Source organism: Silurus aristotelis, assembly GCF_946808225.1.
Source record: "Silurus aristotelis genome assembly, chromosome: 12".
NCBI classification, from domain to species: domain Eukaryota; kingdom Metazoa; phylum Chordata; class Actinopteri; order Siluriformes; family Siluridae; genus Silurus; species Silurus aristotelis.
Window position 1 is genome coordinate 3,170,213 of NC_139585.1, and position 12,500 is coordinate 3,182,712.

Sequence of the window (12,500 nt, forward strand, 5' to 3'; positions counted from 1 at the left end):
GACGTGACGTACGTTTGACATACGGCGATGCTGCAACGAGTCATTCGAGGTAGGGAGGCAGTCACCCTTCAAGAGCGGAAGAACATCTCGGAAAGACGATGCGAGATCAGGAAGACCTTTGGCGAGACCTTTAACCCTTGAAACCATTCAGCAACTTGTGCATGATGATTGGCGGAGAACAATCCACATGATCTCACACACACACACACACACACACATGCAAAGGCACATACACCCACCACCAACACTTAGGATTCCCCACTTAGATAGATTATATCATATATATGACTATATAGTGGTGATGCTCTGTTCTGGACATACAAAACTGAGTGGCATGATCAGATCGCATCTATTGATCTGAAGCTCTAACGCTTAAACAGACGAGGCCTGGGGCTGATTAGGAATTCAGTGAGGAAAAGAGGTAGCATCTGGATGTTCTACCACACACACACACACACACACACACACACACACACACACACACACACACACACACTTCATCCTTAGGCCATGACGGTTCACAAACACAATCCAGGCACATTCAAACTACTCACCCTCCATTTCCATGGAAACAAAAACTCAAAATTCCTCTGGAATGATTTTGTAGGTGACTCGAGATCTACCTAATAAACAAGTTCTCTCAGAGAACTTCAGACCAACCTACACCTCGGTTTTATACAGGTTTTATGACAATTAAGGTCCATTTACCTTGCGTTTATTCGTTTATTTTGTTTTTGCTTCAGTTTCTTGCAATATTATTGAGTTCTTTGGGTTTGTGGGACTCTTAAAGAACTCGGATGTAAAAGAACTGAACAATTATCGGTGCAGAATCCATCAGTGACTTCATTCATCATTGTGGCTTCACTCCTAGAAGTTCATATGGACCACTAAGTGCTTTTCAAAAGCAACAAGAGAGAGACAGGAAATGGGAAACCAACACACGTCCTCTTCTTACAGTGTTAGGTACAAAATCTTCACACAGTCACTGCAGAACAACCCAGAAAATTGTGCCCCTCCATTACCCTCAACCCCACCACTTTCTTTCTGAGAATAGACCTTCAATAAAATTCCATTTAACTTCCAGGTTAGGATGGGATGTTTGATTGGATGTTGGGATAGATGTTACATTGGATGTTGGGATGGATGGTAGATTGGAATTTGGGATGTATGGTAGATTGGATGGTGGGATGGATGATAGATTGGATGTTGGGATAGGTGGTAGATTGGAATTTGGGATGGATGTTGGATTGGATGTTGGGATGGATGTTGGATTGGATGTTGGGATGGATGGTAGATTGGAAGTATATTTAGATGTTGGATTGGGTGCTAAATCAGATGCTGGATTTGATGTTATATTGGATGCTAAATTGGATACTAGATTAAGTGCTTCATTGGATGTTGGATTGGATGCTAGATTGGATGTTGGATTAGTAATATTGTACACTTTAGGGCACTGATCCTATCTGGCATTGTGAGATTGTACAAACCGAACTCCGGAAATGTTGGGACGTCTTTTTTATTTGAAAAAAACATAGAGAACAGAAGTGTTTAAACTGAGAAAGTTTTACACTTTTAAGCACAAAATGAGCTCATTATAAATTTGATAGACCTGTCTGCTACAGGTCCCAAAAAAGTTGGCACGGAGACAACAAAGGGCTGAAAAAGCCAGAAACTAAAAATCCGAATGTAGCAGACATCAAATTAGAAATGAGCTCCTTTTGTGCATAAAAGTGCAGATTTTCTCAGTTTAAACAGTTCTGTTCTCTATGTTCTATTGTGAATAAAATATTCGTTGATGTGATTTGAAAGTCTTTTAGTTTTTATTTTATTCAAATGTAAAGAATCGTTCCAACATTTCCGGCATTGGGGTCGTAATTAACAAATAGAGAAAATAAACAAACTCTTGTTTGTGTCTCAGAAACAACAATAGGTTTTCTCCTTGGATTAAAAACACTGTACGTTTATATTCTCCTCCAGCAGGTTTTTTGTGAGGAAATATTGAGTGATGAAAAAAAGCCTAAAGAAAAAAAAAACCCAGCAGGTTTTGAGCTGTGAGTCTGGCTTGCGTTTTCCTTCTTTAAAATAGTTTTTTTAATAAATATCAGTCATGACCTCTATGTCTGTGTGAGTTCGCCTTATGTGAACCAAATGTCTTTCTCTCTTTCACATTTTACCCTTTACAGTGTTCTGGGTAACAGCAGATGAACAGTGAGGCAGAAAAGTCCAGACAGAGTTCAGTGTCAACACCCCACACTGCTATTAGTTTTTTTAAGGACTGTTTACTTCATACTGTTTACAACTCTTATGTGCAATACTCTGTGAGACAGTAGACTACGCCTATGTGGAGGAATTTCTTTACACTAGTATTTATTTCATCCTGCATTTCTCCATGTTTGTGCTGTTTTTGTTTTTATAGGTTTAAACAGACTTATATAAGTTATATGTTATATAGGTATACAGACGCTTCCCAACTTTTACTTTACATGAATACAATGAATATTTTTAAGGTAATTATTTTGTATACATTTAAATTTTTTTGTATTACTTAATACAAAATATTGTATACATCATTTCGATTTATTTTAGTATTTTTTATTGTTTATTTGATATGTATTTATAGCTCTTACATCATTAGGAGATATGCGCAATCGATTACGTACGATTTCGTAAGTTGGGGAGCGTCTGTATGTAGACTCACATAGGTTTATGCTTATATAAGTTAATAATACATTATATAAATTAATATATATCTTGTCCAAGACGGGTTTCACTAGGAACAGGCCTGAATAGTCCTTAAAAACTTTGGCTCCTATATCAGTGTAAAATCGCTACAGCTACGCCTAAAGCATGAAAACGTTCACAAAGAAAAAGTACAATGCTTTCGATTTGAGAATAATGATGAGTTTTGACTGAATGTCAGGTAAATTAGTGCCCTAGTTCATAATGACGCCTCAACACATGCATCATTATTAAATATGCTGGTGAGAGAACATTACTGTGAACTTAAAAACGTGATTCACGTTTATTTAGACGTTATTATCTTATTATTATTATTATTATCTTATACTTCTTTGTTTTGTTAGGAGTTTTTTACAACTTTTACACGATATGTTACAATAGAATTTCGATTATTATAGAAACAACTGGATATTTGACAAAACTACTGAATTTGCCAAGATTTCTGATGTGGATATTTGTTGATACTACTGAATCTAATACAGTACCATGAGAGGATTACACAAAAAGCAGGGGAAGCAATAAATGATGACACTACTGAATCTTAAATGATAGGGTACGAGTGTTAAAGTAACAATCTGATATTTGATGAAACATCTGAATCGAAAACAATACTACGATTCATAAGGTATTAGATATTTGTGGATACAACTGAATCTAATCAAATTGTCTGAGAAGGCAACATTTTAGTGGCATAATACAACTAAATCTGCTAGTTCCTAAAACTTGCAATTTGGCAAAACTACTGAATTCTTCCGTGATATTAGAAATGTACAATTTTACGATCGTACAGACTCAAATACGATACGACACAATTGCAATTCTAAATGTGATACCCTGGATTTTATAAATATTGATACTTTGGATTTGTAAGTAAGATGTTCAGGTTGTTGCTCGTTGCTCTTATTATCGTCTGGTGACTTGTGTTTATGTAGATTTGATGTCACGTACTAACTTCAATGTTGAGGAGATCATCTTTCTGAATAGGAATTCCTTAATTCAGGGGATGTTTTCCTCATTTTTTTTTTAGTTCAAGGCCAGAAACTTCCCCGCCCCCCTACGTCCCAGCTTCATCAACAAACCTGGAGTTTGTTTCTGATCAAACCACATAGTGTGCAGAGTAAAATCTCTGAGCAGGAGGTTGTTCCCAGATGTCCAGCAAAGGAGTCATGGTGGATATGATCTCGGAAAACTGATCTTTCTGACAGGCTTTTTTCGTGTCGAACAGGATTAAATATCACGGCACCAGGAGTACTTTAGGACCCATCACAAGTGTAAAGTCCCAGCAGTGCGGCTGAATAAACACCATAGCCGAGGCGAGTACGAGCACGACGCCGCATACTATCACGGCCTTGTCTCAACCTGAACCACTGGAGATGGTGTGAGAACTTGTCCCGACGTCCTAATATCCTGCATCTGTCTTTCAGGCATAATGAATTACTTCTGATCGAATGTAAAAAAAAAAAAAACAACACAGTGAAGCATTTTCAGATGATTTACGACGACATGGTTCTCTCCACAACCTGCTGCTGATCACTGTGGTACTTTTGTATAAATTAAAAAATCATTATTCATTAAATTACATTTTGCAGAGTCTCAACTCAAGCATCTGCTATGACACACCAAATCCGGCAATTAAAACCGTCCGTGTGGAAACATAGCAAAAGTTACTTTTGGTGTCCTGATGATTTGGCGTAATTTCAAAATTTTACTTTTTATCTTCATGCTCTATGTTGAGTTTGGTTTCATTGATAAACATATATTTTTATAAAACATTTATATTTGTCCATGCCCACATTGATTACAGTATTAAAAACTGGAAAAAATTATTAATTTAAGGTACATATAAAACACATGGTTAGAAGGCCACAAAGGTGTTCTATAGCAGGAGATCTTCTACTCCATCCCATGGAAAGCAGATCTTTATGAAGCTCGCTCTTGCACAGGGGAATTGTTATGCTGTAACAGATTTGGGTCTTATAGTTCAAACAAAGGGAAATTTCATGCTATAAGACGTGTCCCAAAATATTTAGCCTTATTTAAAGCAGCAGTATGAAACTTTTGAGAGTGGAGATTTTAAAGTGGAGACGTCTCTGGTGGAAATATGTAATTGCAAGCAACAGTTATGTGACATTATTTATTTATTTACATTTTTGCTTTAAAGACGTAACATGAACAACCTCAGCAACCTACACCTCATACAATTCTCAGTTAAGCATGGTTACAATGCAGAATAAGATCATAGTATATTCTGAACAATCTTGCAGGCCTACAGAGATGTACCAGGGCTTAAGACTGTTTATAGCTCTGCCCACATGTCCTCCTTCAATTGTCTTTATATCTAGATAAAAAATATTCTTCAAGGTTTCATGTAATGATGGTTATTAATCCAGTATTAATAAAACAAACATTCAGGGCAATCTTGAATCTGCACACTCTTTTGGATGTTCATTATACCACAGTGGAAAAACTTCTGATCCTAAATCAAAGGTTCCTCTGAAAGATAAACCATTCTTTGTTACAGGAATCTTGTGTTTCTAGGACACACCTCTTCCAAATTCCCAACTGGCTATTGATCAAAGGCTCTCTTCTGGACCGAACTCTGTGTCCAAATATCTTATCTCTGTTTTTCCACAAGCAATCAGATCCCTGGGATAGGCCTGCACTTGGCCGGCCATGCCAGATTCCTCAAGATTAATTTGACCTGGTCAGGCTGAAGATGCATATCAGGTACCTCAGAGTGTTAATGAGTATCACTACCTCAGTGTTTCAGTATCACAGTATATTAGTACCTCATTGTTTCAGTACCATAGTTTATTAGTACCTCGGTGTTTCATTACCACAGTGTATAAGTGTGTTAATGTGACAGAGTTTCAGTACCTCAGTGTTTCAGTACCTCAGTGTATAAGTGTGTTAATGTGACAGAGTTTTAGTACCTCAGTGTTTCAGTACCACAGTGTATTAGTACCTCAGTGTTTCATTACCACAGTGTATAAGTGTGTTAATGTGACAGAGTTTTAGTACCTTAGTGTTTCATTACCACAGTGTACAAGTGTGTTATTGTGACAGAGTTTTAGTACCTTAGTGTTTCAGTACCTCAGTTTATAAGTGTGTTAATGTAACAGAGTTTCAGTACCTCAGTGTTTCAGTACCACAGTGTATAAGTGTGTTAATGTGACAGAGTTTCAGTACCTCAGTGTTTCAGTACCACAGTGTATAAGTGTATTAATGTGACAGAGTTTCAGTACCTCAGTGTTTCAGTACCACAGTGTATAAGTGTGTTAATGTGACAGAGTTTCAGTACCTCAGTGTTTCAGTACCACAGTGTATAAGTGTGTTAATGTGACAGAGTTTCAGTACCTCAGTGTTTCAGTACCACAGTGTATAAGTGTGTTAATGTCACAGAGTTTCAGTACCTCAGTGTTTCAGTACCACAGTGTATAAGTGTGTTAATGTGACAGAGTTTCAGTACCTCAGTGTTTCAGTACCACAGTGTATAAGTGTTTTAATGTGACAGAGTTTCCGTATCTCAGTGTTTCAGTACCACAGTGTATAAGTGTGTTAATGTGACAGAGTTTCAGTATCTCAGTGTTTCATTACCACAGTGTATAAGTGTGTTAATGTGACAGAGTTTCAGTACCTCAGTGTTTCATTACCACAGTGTATAAGTGTTTTAATGTGACAGAGTTTCCGTATCTCAGTGTTTCAGTACCACAGTGTATAAGTGTTTTAATGTGACAGAGTTTCCGTATCTCAGTGTTTCATTACCACAGTGTATAAGTGTGTTAATGTGACAGAGTTTCCGTATCTCAGTGTTTCAGTACCACAGTGTATAAGTGTGTTATTGTGACAGAGTTTCAGTATCTCAGTGTTTCATTACCACAGTGTATAAGTGTGTTAATGTGACAGAGTTTCAGTACCTCAGTGTTTCAGTACCACAGTGTATAAGTGTTTTAATGTGACAGAGTTTCCGTATCTCAGTGTTTCAGTACCACAGTGTATAAGTGTGTTAATGTGACAGAGTTTCAGTATCTCAGTGTTTCATTACCACAGTGTATAAGTGTGTTAATGTGACAGAGTTTCAGTACCTCAGTGTTTCATTACCACAGTGTATTAGTACCGCAATGTATTAGTACCACAGTGTTTTAGTGTGTTAATGTGGTAAAGTTTCGGTACTTCAGTGTTTCCATACCACAGTGTTTACGTAATACAGAGTATTAGTGTGTTAATCTGTCAGTGTTTTGGTATCTTAGTATGTTCATGTGTCAGTGTTTCAGTAATTTAGTGTTTGTGTGTTAATGTGTCAGTGTTTCAGTAATTTAGTGTTTGGGTGTTAATGCATCAGTGGTTCAGTAGCTCAGTGTTTGTGTGTTAATGTGTTAGTGTTTCAGTGGCTCAGTGTATCAGTGTGTTATTGTGTCAGTGTTTCAGTGGCTCAGTGTTTCAGTGTGTTAATGGGGCAGTGTTTCAGTGGCTCAGTGTTTCAGTGTGTTAATGTGTCAGTGTTTCAGTGTTAATGTGTCAGTGTTTCAGTGGCTCAGTGTTTGTGCGTTAATGTGTCAGTGTTTCAGTAGATCAGTGTTTGTGTGTTAATGTGTCAGTGTTTCAGTAGATCAGTGTTTGTGTTTTAATGTGTCAGTGTTTCAGTGGCTCAGTGTTTCAGTGTTAATGTGTCAGTGTTTCAGTGGCTCAGTGTTTGTGTGTTAATGTGTCAGTGTTTCAGTGTTAATGTGTCAGTGTTTCAGTGGCTCAGTGTTTCAGTGTTTCAGTGTTAATGTGTCAGTGTTTCAGTGGTTTAGTGTTTGTGTGTTAATGTGTCAGTGTTTCAGTGGCTCAGTGTTTGTGTGTTAATGTGTCAGTGTTTTAGTAGATCAGTGTTTGTGTGTTAATGTGTCAGTGTTTCAGTGGCTCAGTGTTTGTGTGTTAATGTGTCAGTGTTTCAGTGGCTCAGTGTTTGTGTGTTAATGTGTCAGTGGCTCAGTGTTTGTGTGTTAATGTGTCAGTGTTTCAGTGGCTCAGTGTTTGTGTGTTAATGTGTCAGTGTTTCAGTAGATCAGTGTTTGTGTGTTAATGTGTCAGTGTTTCAGTAGATCAGTGTTTGTGTGTTAATGTGTCAGTGTTTTAGTAGATCAGTGTTTGTGTGTTAATGTGTCAGTGTTTCAGTGGCTCAGTGTTTGTGTGTTAATGTGTCAGTGTTTCAGTAGATCAGTGTTAGTGTGTTAATGTGTCAGTGTTTCAGTGGCTCAGTGTTTCAGTGTGTTAATGTGTCAGTGTTTTAGTAGATCAGTGTTTGTGTGTTAATGTGTCAGTGTTTCATTGGCTCAGTGTTTCAGTAGCTCAGTGTGTTAATGTGTCAGTGTTTCAGTAGATCAGTGTTTGTGTGTTAATGTGTCAGTGTTTCAGTAGATCAGTGTTTGTGTGTTAATGTGTCAGTGTTTCAGTACCTCAGTGTATCAGTGTGATATGTGTCAGTGTTTCAGTAGCTCAGTGTATCAGTACGCTAATGTGTCTCTGTACCTGAGCGTTTAAGAACTTCAGTATTTAAGTAACTCTGTATACTGTATTAGAATTTCAGTATGTCTATTTCAGTGCCTTTGTCTCCTATGTCAATTCCTCAGAGCCTGAACTTACTCAGTAATCCAGCAAACAGGAAGACACTGAGGGTGTGTCTCAGGTCAATTGTTCAGTTGAGAAAGCAGTGGATTAAATTAGACCTGAAGAACATCCTCAATGAGATCCAAGACATGCTCAAACACACACACACACACACACACACACACACACACACACACACACACACACACACACACACACACACACACAGAATCACACAAATTAAACCATTCAGTGTATAAATTATCATTGTAGCATTGCCTTCAGTTGAAAATGAAAGCTACTTAAATCTTCTAAACTCCACTTAAATCATAATCACAATAATAAACACTGTCTCATGTCCATTGTATTTGATCAATTTAATTTCTTCCACATCATTTAGTCAACGCTCCCTCTCTCCTTCCCTCCCTCCATTCCTCCCTTCTTCTATCTGCCTTTGTGGCATGTCCCTTCCTGGTCCCCAGCTCCCTCCCCCAAACCCATATGGGATCATCTCCATTCTGAATGGGGTCTGCCAGCTGATACCACACAAGCCACATCATAAATAAATAAATAAATAAATAGACAGACAGACAGACAGACAGACAGACAGACAGACAGACAGATAGATAGATAGATAGATAGATAGATAGATAGATAGATAGATAGATAGATAGATAGATAGATAGATAGACAGACAGACAGACAGACAGACCATGTACAGGTAGACTACTAATGCACAATTGTTTAGCTTATTACTATTTAGCACACACACACACACACACACACACACACACACACACACACACACATATATATATATATATATATATATATATATATATATATATATATATATATATATATATATATATATATATATATATATATATATATATATATGAACACATCCACTGTCCAACACCGCCCCCCCTGACCAAGCGAGCTCTCGCGCACGCGCCTCGCTGGACTATCCTGACCCTCCGAGTCTCTTTGTGCTCGTGTCCGCCTCAGATCCAAACAGACCTGAACCGGAACTGTACAGCTGTACCAAATGACCCATGAGAGTTTACTGTAAGGGCCACAGGAGGGCTTTCATACAGTCTGATCCAACAACCGGGAGACAAAGGGACGAAAATCCCCCTGTCCTGAGTGTACAGATAACTAACCTCACTCACCGAGTTACCGGCAAAACATCCACAAGGAGTAAGAAGTTCCCGCCTCACCTTTACCGCTGTGTCCCGTCATTATGTGCTTTTATTCCGGGAATTAAAACCCGGAGGTGATGAGAAGAAACACAGCTCCTGCTCCGTCTCCAGATCCGCTCTTACTGTCCGCTCACTTCCACACTCACACCGGGACAGCGGCCCACCTCCAGCTGTCACACACCCCACAGACTGGCACCTACAGCAACCAATCAGAACCCGTTGTGCGAGTCCGGCTGACCAATAGCAGAGAGGCAGAGGAGGGCTCTAGTTCATTTCAGACGATTTCTATAATTACTGTACTGAAATCTTATCTATCTATCTATCTATCTATCTATCTATCTATCTATCTATCTATCTATCTATCTATCTATCTGTCTGTCTGTCTGTCTGTCTGTCTGTCTGTCTGTCTGTCTGTCAAATTTATTTCTATTGCGCTTCTCAGCTTTACAGAATTTAACAGTGAAGGTGAACAGTGTGTGTTTCTCCCTGATGAGCAGCCGACTGTGGCAAGGAAAAACTCCCTTAGATGTTATGAGGAAGAAACCTTTAGAGGAACCAGACTCATAAGGGGAACCCATCCTCATTTGGGTGACATCAAGAGTGTGATTATGCAATACAGCATCTTTAAAACAATACAGAACACTGGAGAGTGAGAACTAACATGAGCACTGGAGTGTGTGATTATGAGTGATGTTCTTTCTACAGTCTTATACAGTCAGATGAAGTTGTGGAACCAGGAGCTACTAAGCAACTCATAAAATAGCTCAACATTTGCAATCATTATAAATCCAACACCAGCTTCTCCATGCCTTTAAACACTTAAGAAGGTCCAATGTCCTAACTTCTCATGAGGTGGGATCCAAATGGTGCTGGAGCAACCTCAGGATGCCTCGGGATGGGGAGAGAAAGAGAAGCAGTGGAGAGGAATTAGCGTAGCTGCTGTTCATGATATTAACTGCACAAGTTGATAATGTGCATGTGATCAGATGTTCTGGAGCACAAGGTTATGATGTGATGTGTGTGATGTGTGTTATGTGTAGGCTTTGCTAAAAAGATATGTTTTTAATCTGCACTTAAACTGGGAGAGTGTATCTGAACCCCGAACACGGTCAGGAAGACTATTCCAGAGTTTAGGAGCTAAATGTGAAAATGATCTACCGCCTTTAGTGGACTTTGCTATTCAAGGAACTACTAGAAGTTCAGAGTTTTGAGATCTGAGGGAGTGTGACGGATTGTAGCATGTTAGAAGACTGGATAGATACATGGGAGCCAAACCATTTAGTGCTTTATAAGTGAGAAGTAGTAGTTTGTCGTCTTTTTGAAACTTAACAGGAAGCCAGTGTAAGGATGATAACATTGGGGTTATATGATCATATTTTTCTCGACCTTGTAAGAACTCTTGCTGCTGCATTCTGAACTAACTGAAACTTGTTTATCAATGATGCAGGACATCCATTTACATTTACATTTGCGGCATTTAGCAGACGCCCTTATCCAGAGCGACGTACATTCACCTAGTAATGCATTACAGTAGTCTATTCTGGAGGTCATGAACGCATAGACGAGCTTCTCTGCATAGACATCATGTTTCTTAGTTTAGAAATATTTCTAAGGTGAAAGATGGCTGTTTTTGTAACTTGGTTGATATGATATTTGAAAGACAAGTTGGTGCCTAAAATAACTCCCAGGTCTTTTACTGTTGAACTAGTGGTTACAGAACATCCGTCTAAATGCAGGTTGAGATGCTGGAGCTTCTGTATACTAGTTTTTGGGCCGATGAGCAAAATCTCCGTCTTATCAGAATTTAATAGTAGAAAGTTATGGGTCATGCAGTCTTTTAATTCTTTAACACACTCAGTTATTCAAGCTAATTGAGCTGTATCGCCTGGTTTTTATGAGATATATAGCTGGGTATCATCAGCGTAACAGTGGAAGCTAATTCCATGCCTTCTAATAATATTTCCTAAGGGAAGCATGTATATTGTGAAAAGCAGGGGTCCTAGAACTGAACCTTGTGGCATGCCATAATTTACTTGCATTAATCTGAATAGCTCTCCATTTAAGTCTACAAAATGGTAACAATCGGACAGGTAGGATTTAAACCTGACCCATGAATGCCGATGTAATTTTGTAGGAGATCTAGGAGAAGATCATGATCTACAGTGTCGAATGCAGCACTAAGATCTAGCAAAACTAGTCTGTCTGTCTGTCTGTCTGTCTGTCTGTGTCTCGCTCTCTCTCTCTCTCTCTCTCTCTCTCTCTAGTCCAGAAATAATTAATAAATCCATCCATCTGTAGTAAATCACTGCATATAATCCAGCTGTATGACATGTTTATTGAAAGACAAACAACTTTTCTTTTGCAAAACAAACAAAGAAAAAAAAGAACACTATTATATTACAGTTTTTCTCCGTTGCTTTTGGAGCATTTCATGATTCATCTTTAAAGGTTTGCAAATCAGTGAGTGAATTTCTCAAAACAATTTGTACAAACAGCACAATACAGTGGATTTCACAAACTCTTTAGTTCATCTCTCAAAAGATCTAGTTGACTATTGGTTGATCTGATGCCGTCAACTCGCCTTCATTAGTGACATTCAGGGTTCATCTGCACAATTCATCAATCCAAGACACATTTACAAAAAAATAATTCTGAATTTGTTGAAAGCGACAAGAAACTGCTTTTACGATGAGCACGAGCGACTAAATGACGTGGAGGGTGAACGAGTAGTTTTGAGAATTTCTTTTCTGATCTGAGAAACGCTCTAAAGCAACTGAGAAAAACTGAAAACCTTCATATTTCTCACACTGCTGCACAGCCACAAGCACATTGAAATCACAGCATTGGCTTAAAGATGTTTTCGTGGTTATGCATATGTTAGTTTATTTCAAAAACACACACAAACTGTTCGATTGGCAACTGAGTGTCAGGAGCTTTTGGGTTACATTTGCTGTGTATAACAAC

The 12,500-nt window shown here is 38.4% G+C and overlaps 1 protein-coding gene across 6 annotated transcripts in view; it reads right to left on the minus strand.

The window, feature by feature from the left end:
- Nucleotides 1-9,722, minus strand: part of afap1 (actin filament associated protein 1) — a 98,246-nt gene extending 88,524 nt beyond the window's left edge. For 5 of the 6 annotated variants that reach the window (XM_083557443.1, XM_083557445.1, XM_083557451.1 and 2 more), the window contains exon 1: nt 9,555-9,713. In XM_083557443.1, coding sequence (XP_083413569.1) covers nt 9,555-9,576 — 22 coding nt within the window. In that variant the 5' untranslated portion in view covers nt 9,577-9,713. Of the gene's footprint in view, nt 1-9,554 lie in introns of all 6 variants that reach the window. The other variant, XM_083557452.1, reaches the window with a different exon arrangement.
- Between the last annotated feature and the right edge of the window lie 2,778 nt (nt 9,723-12,500).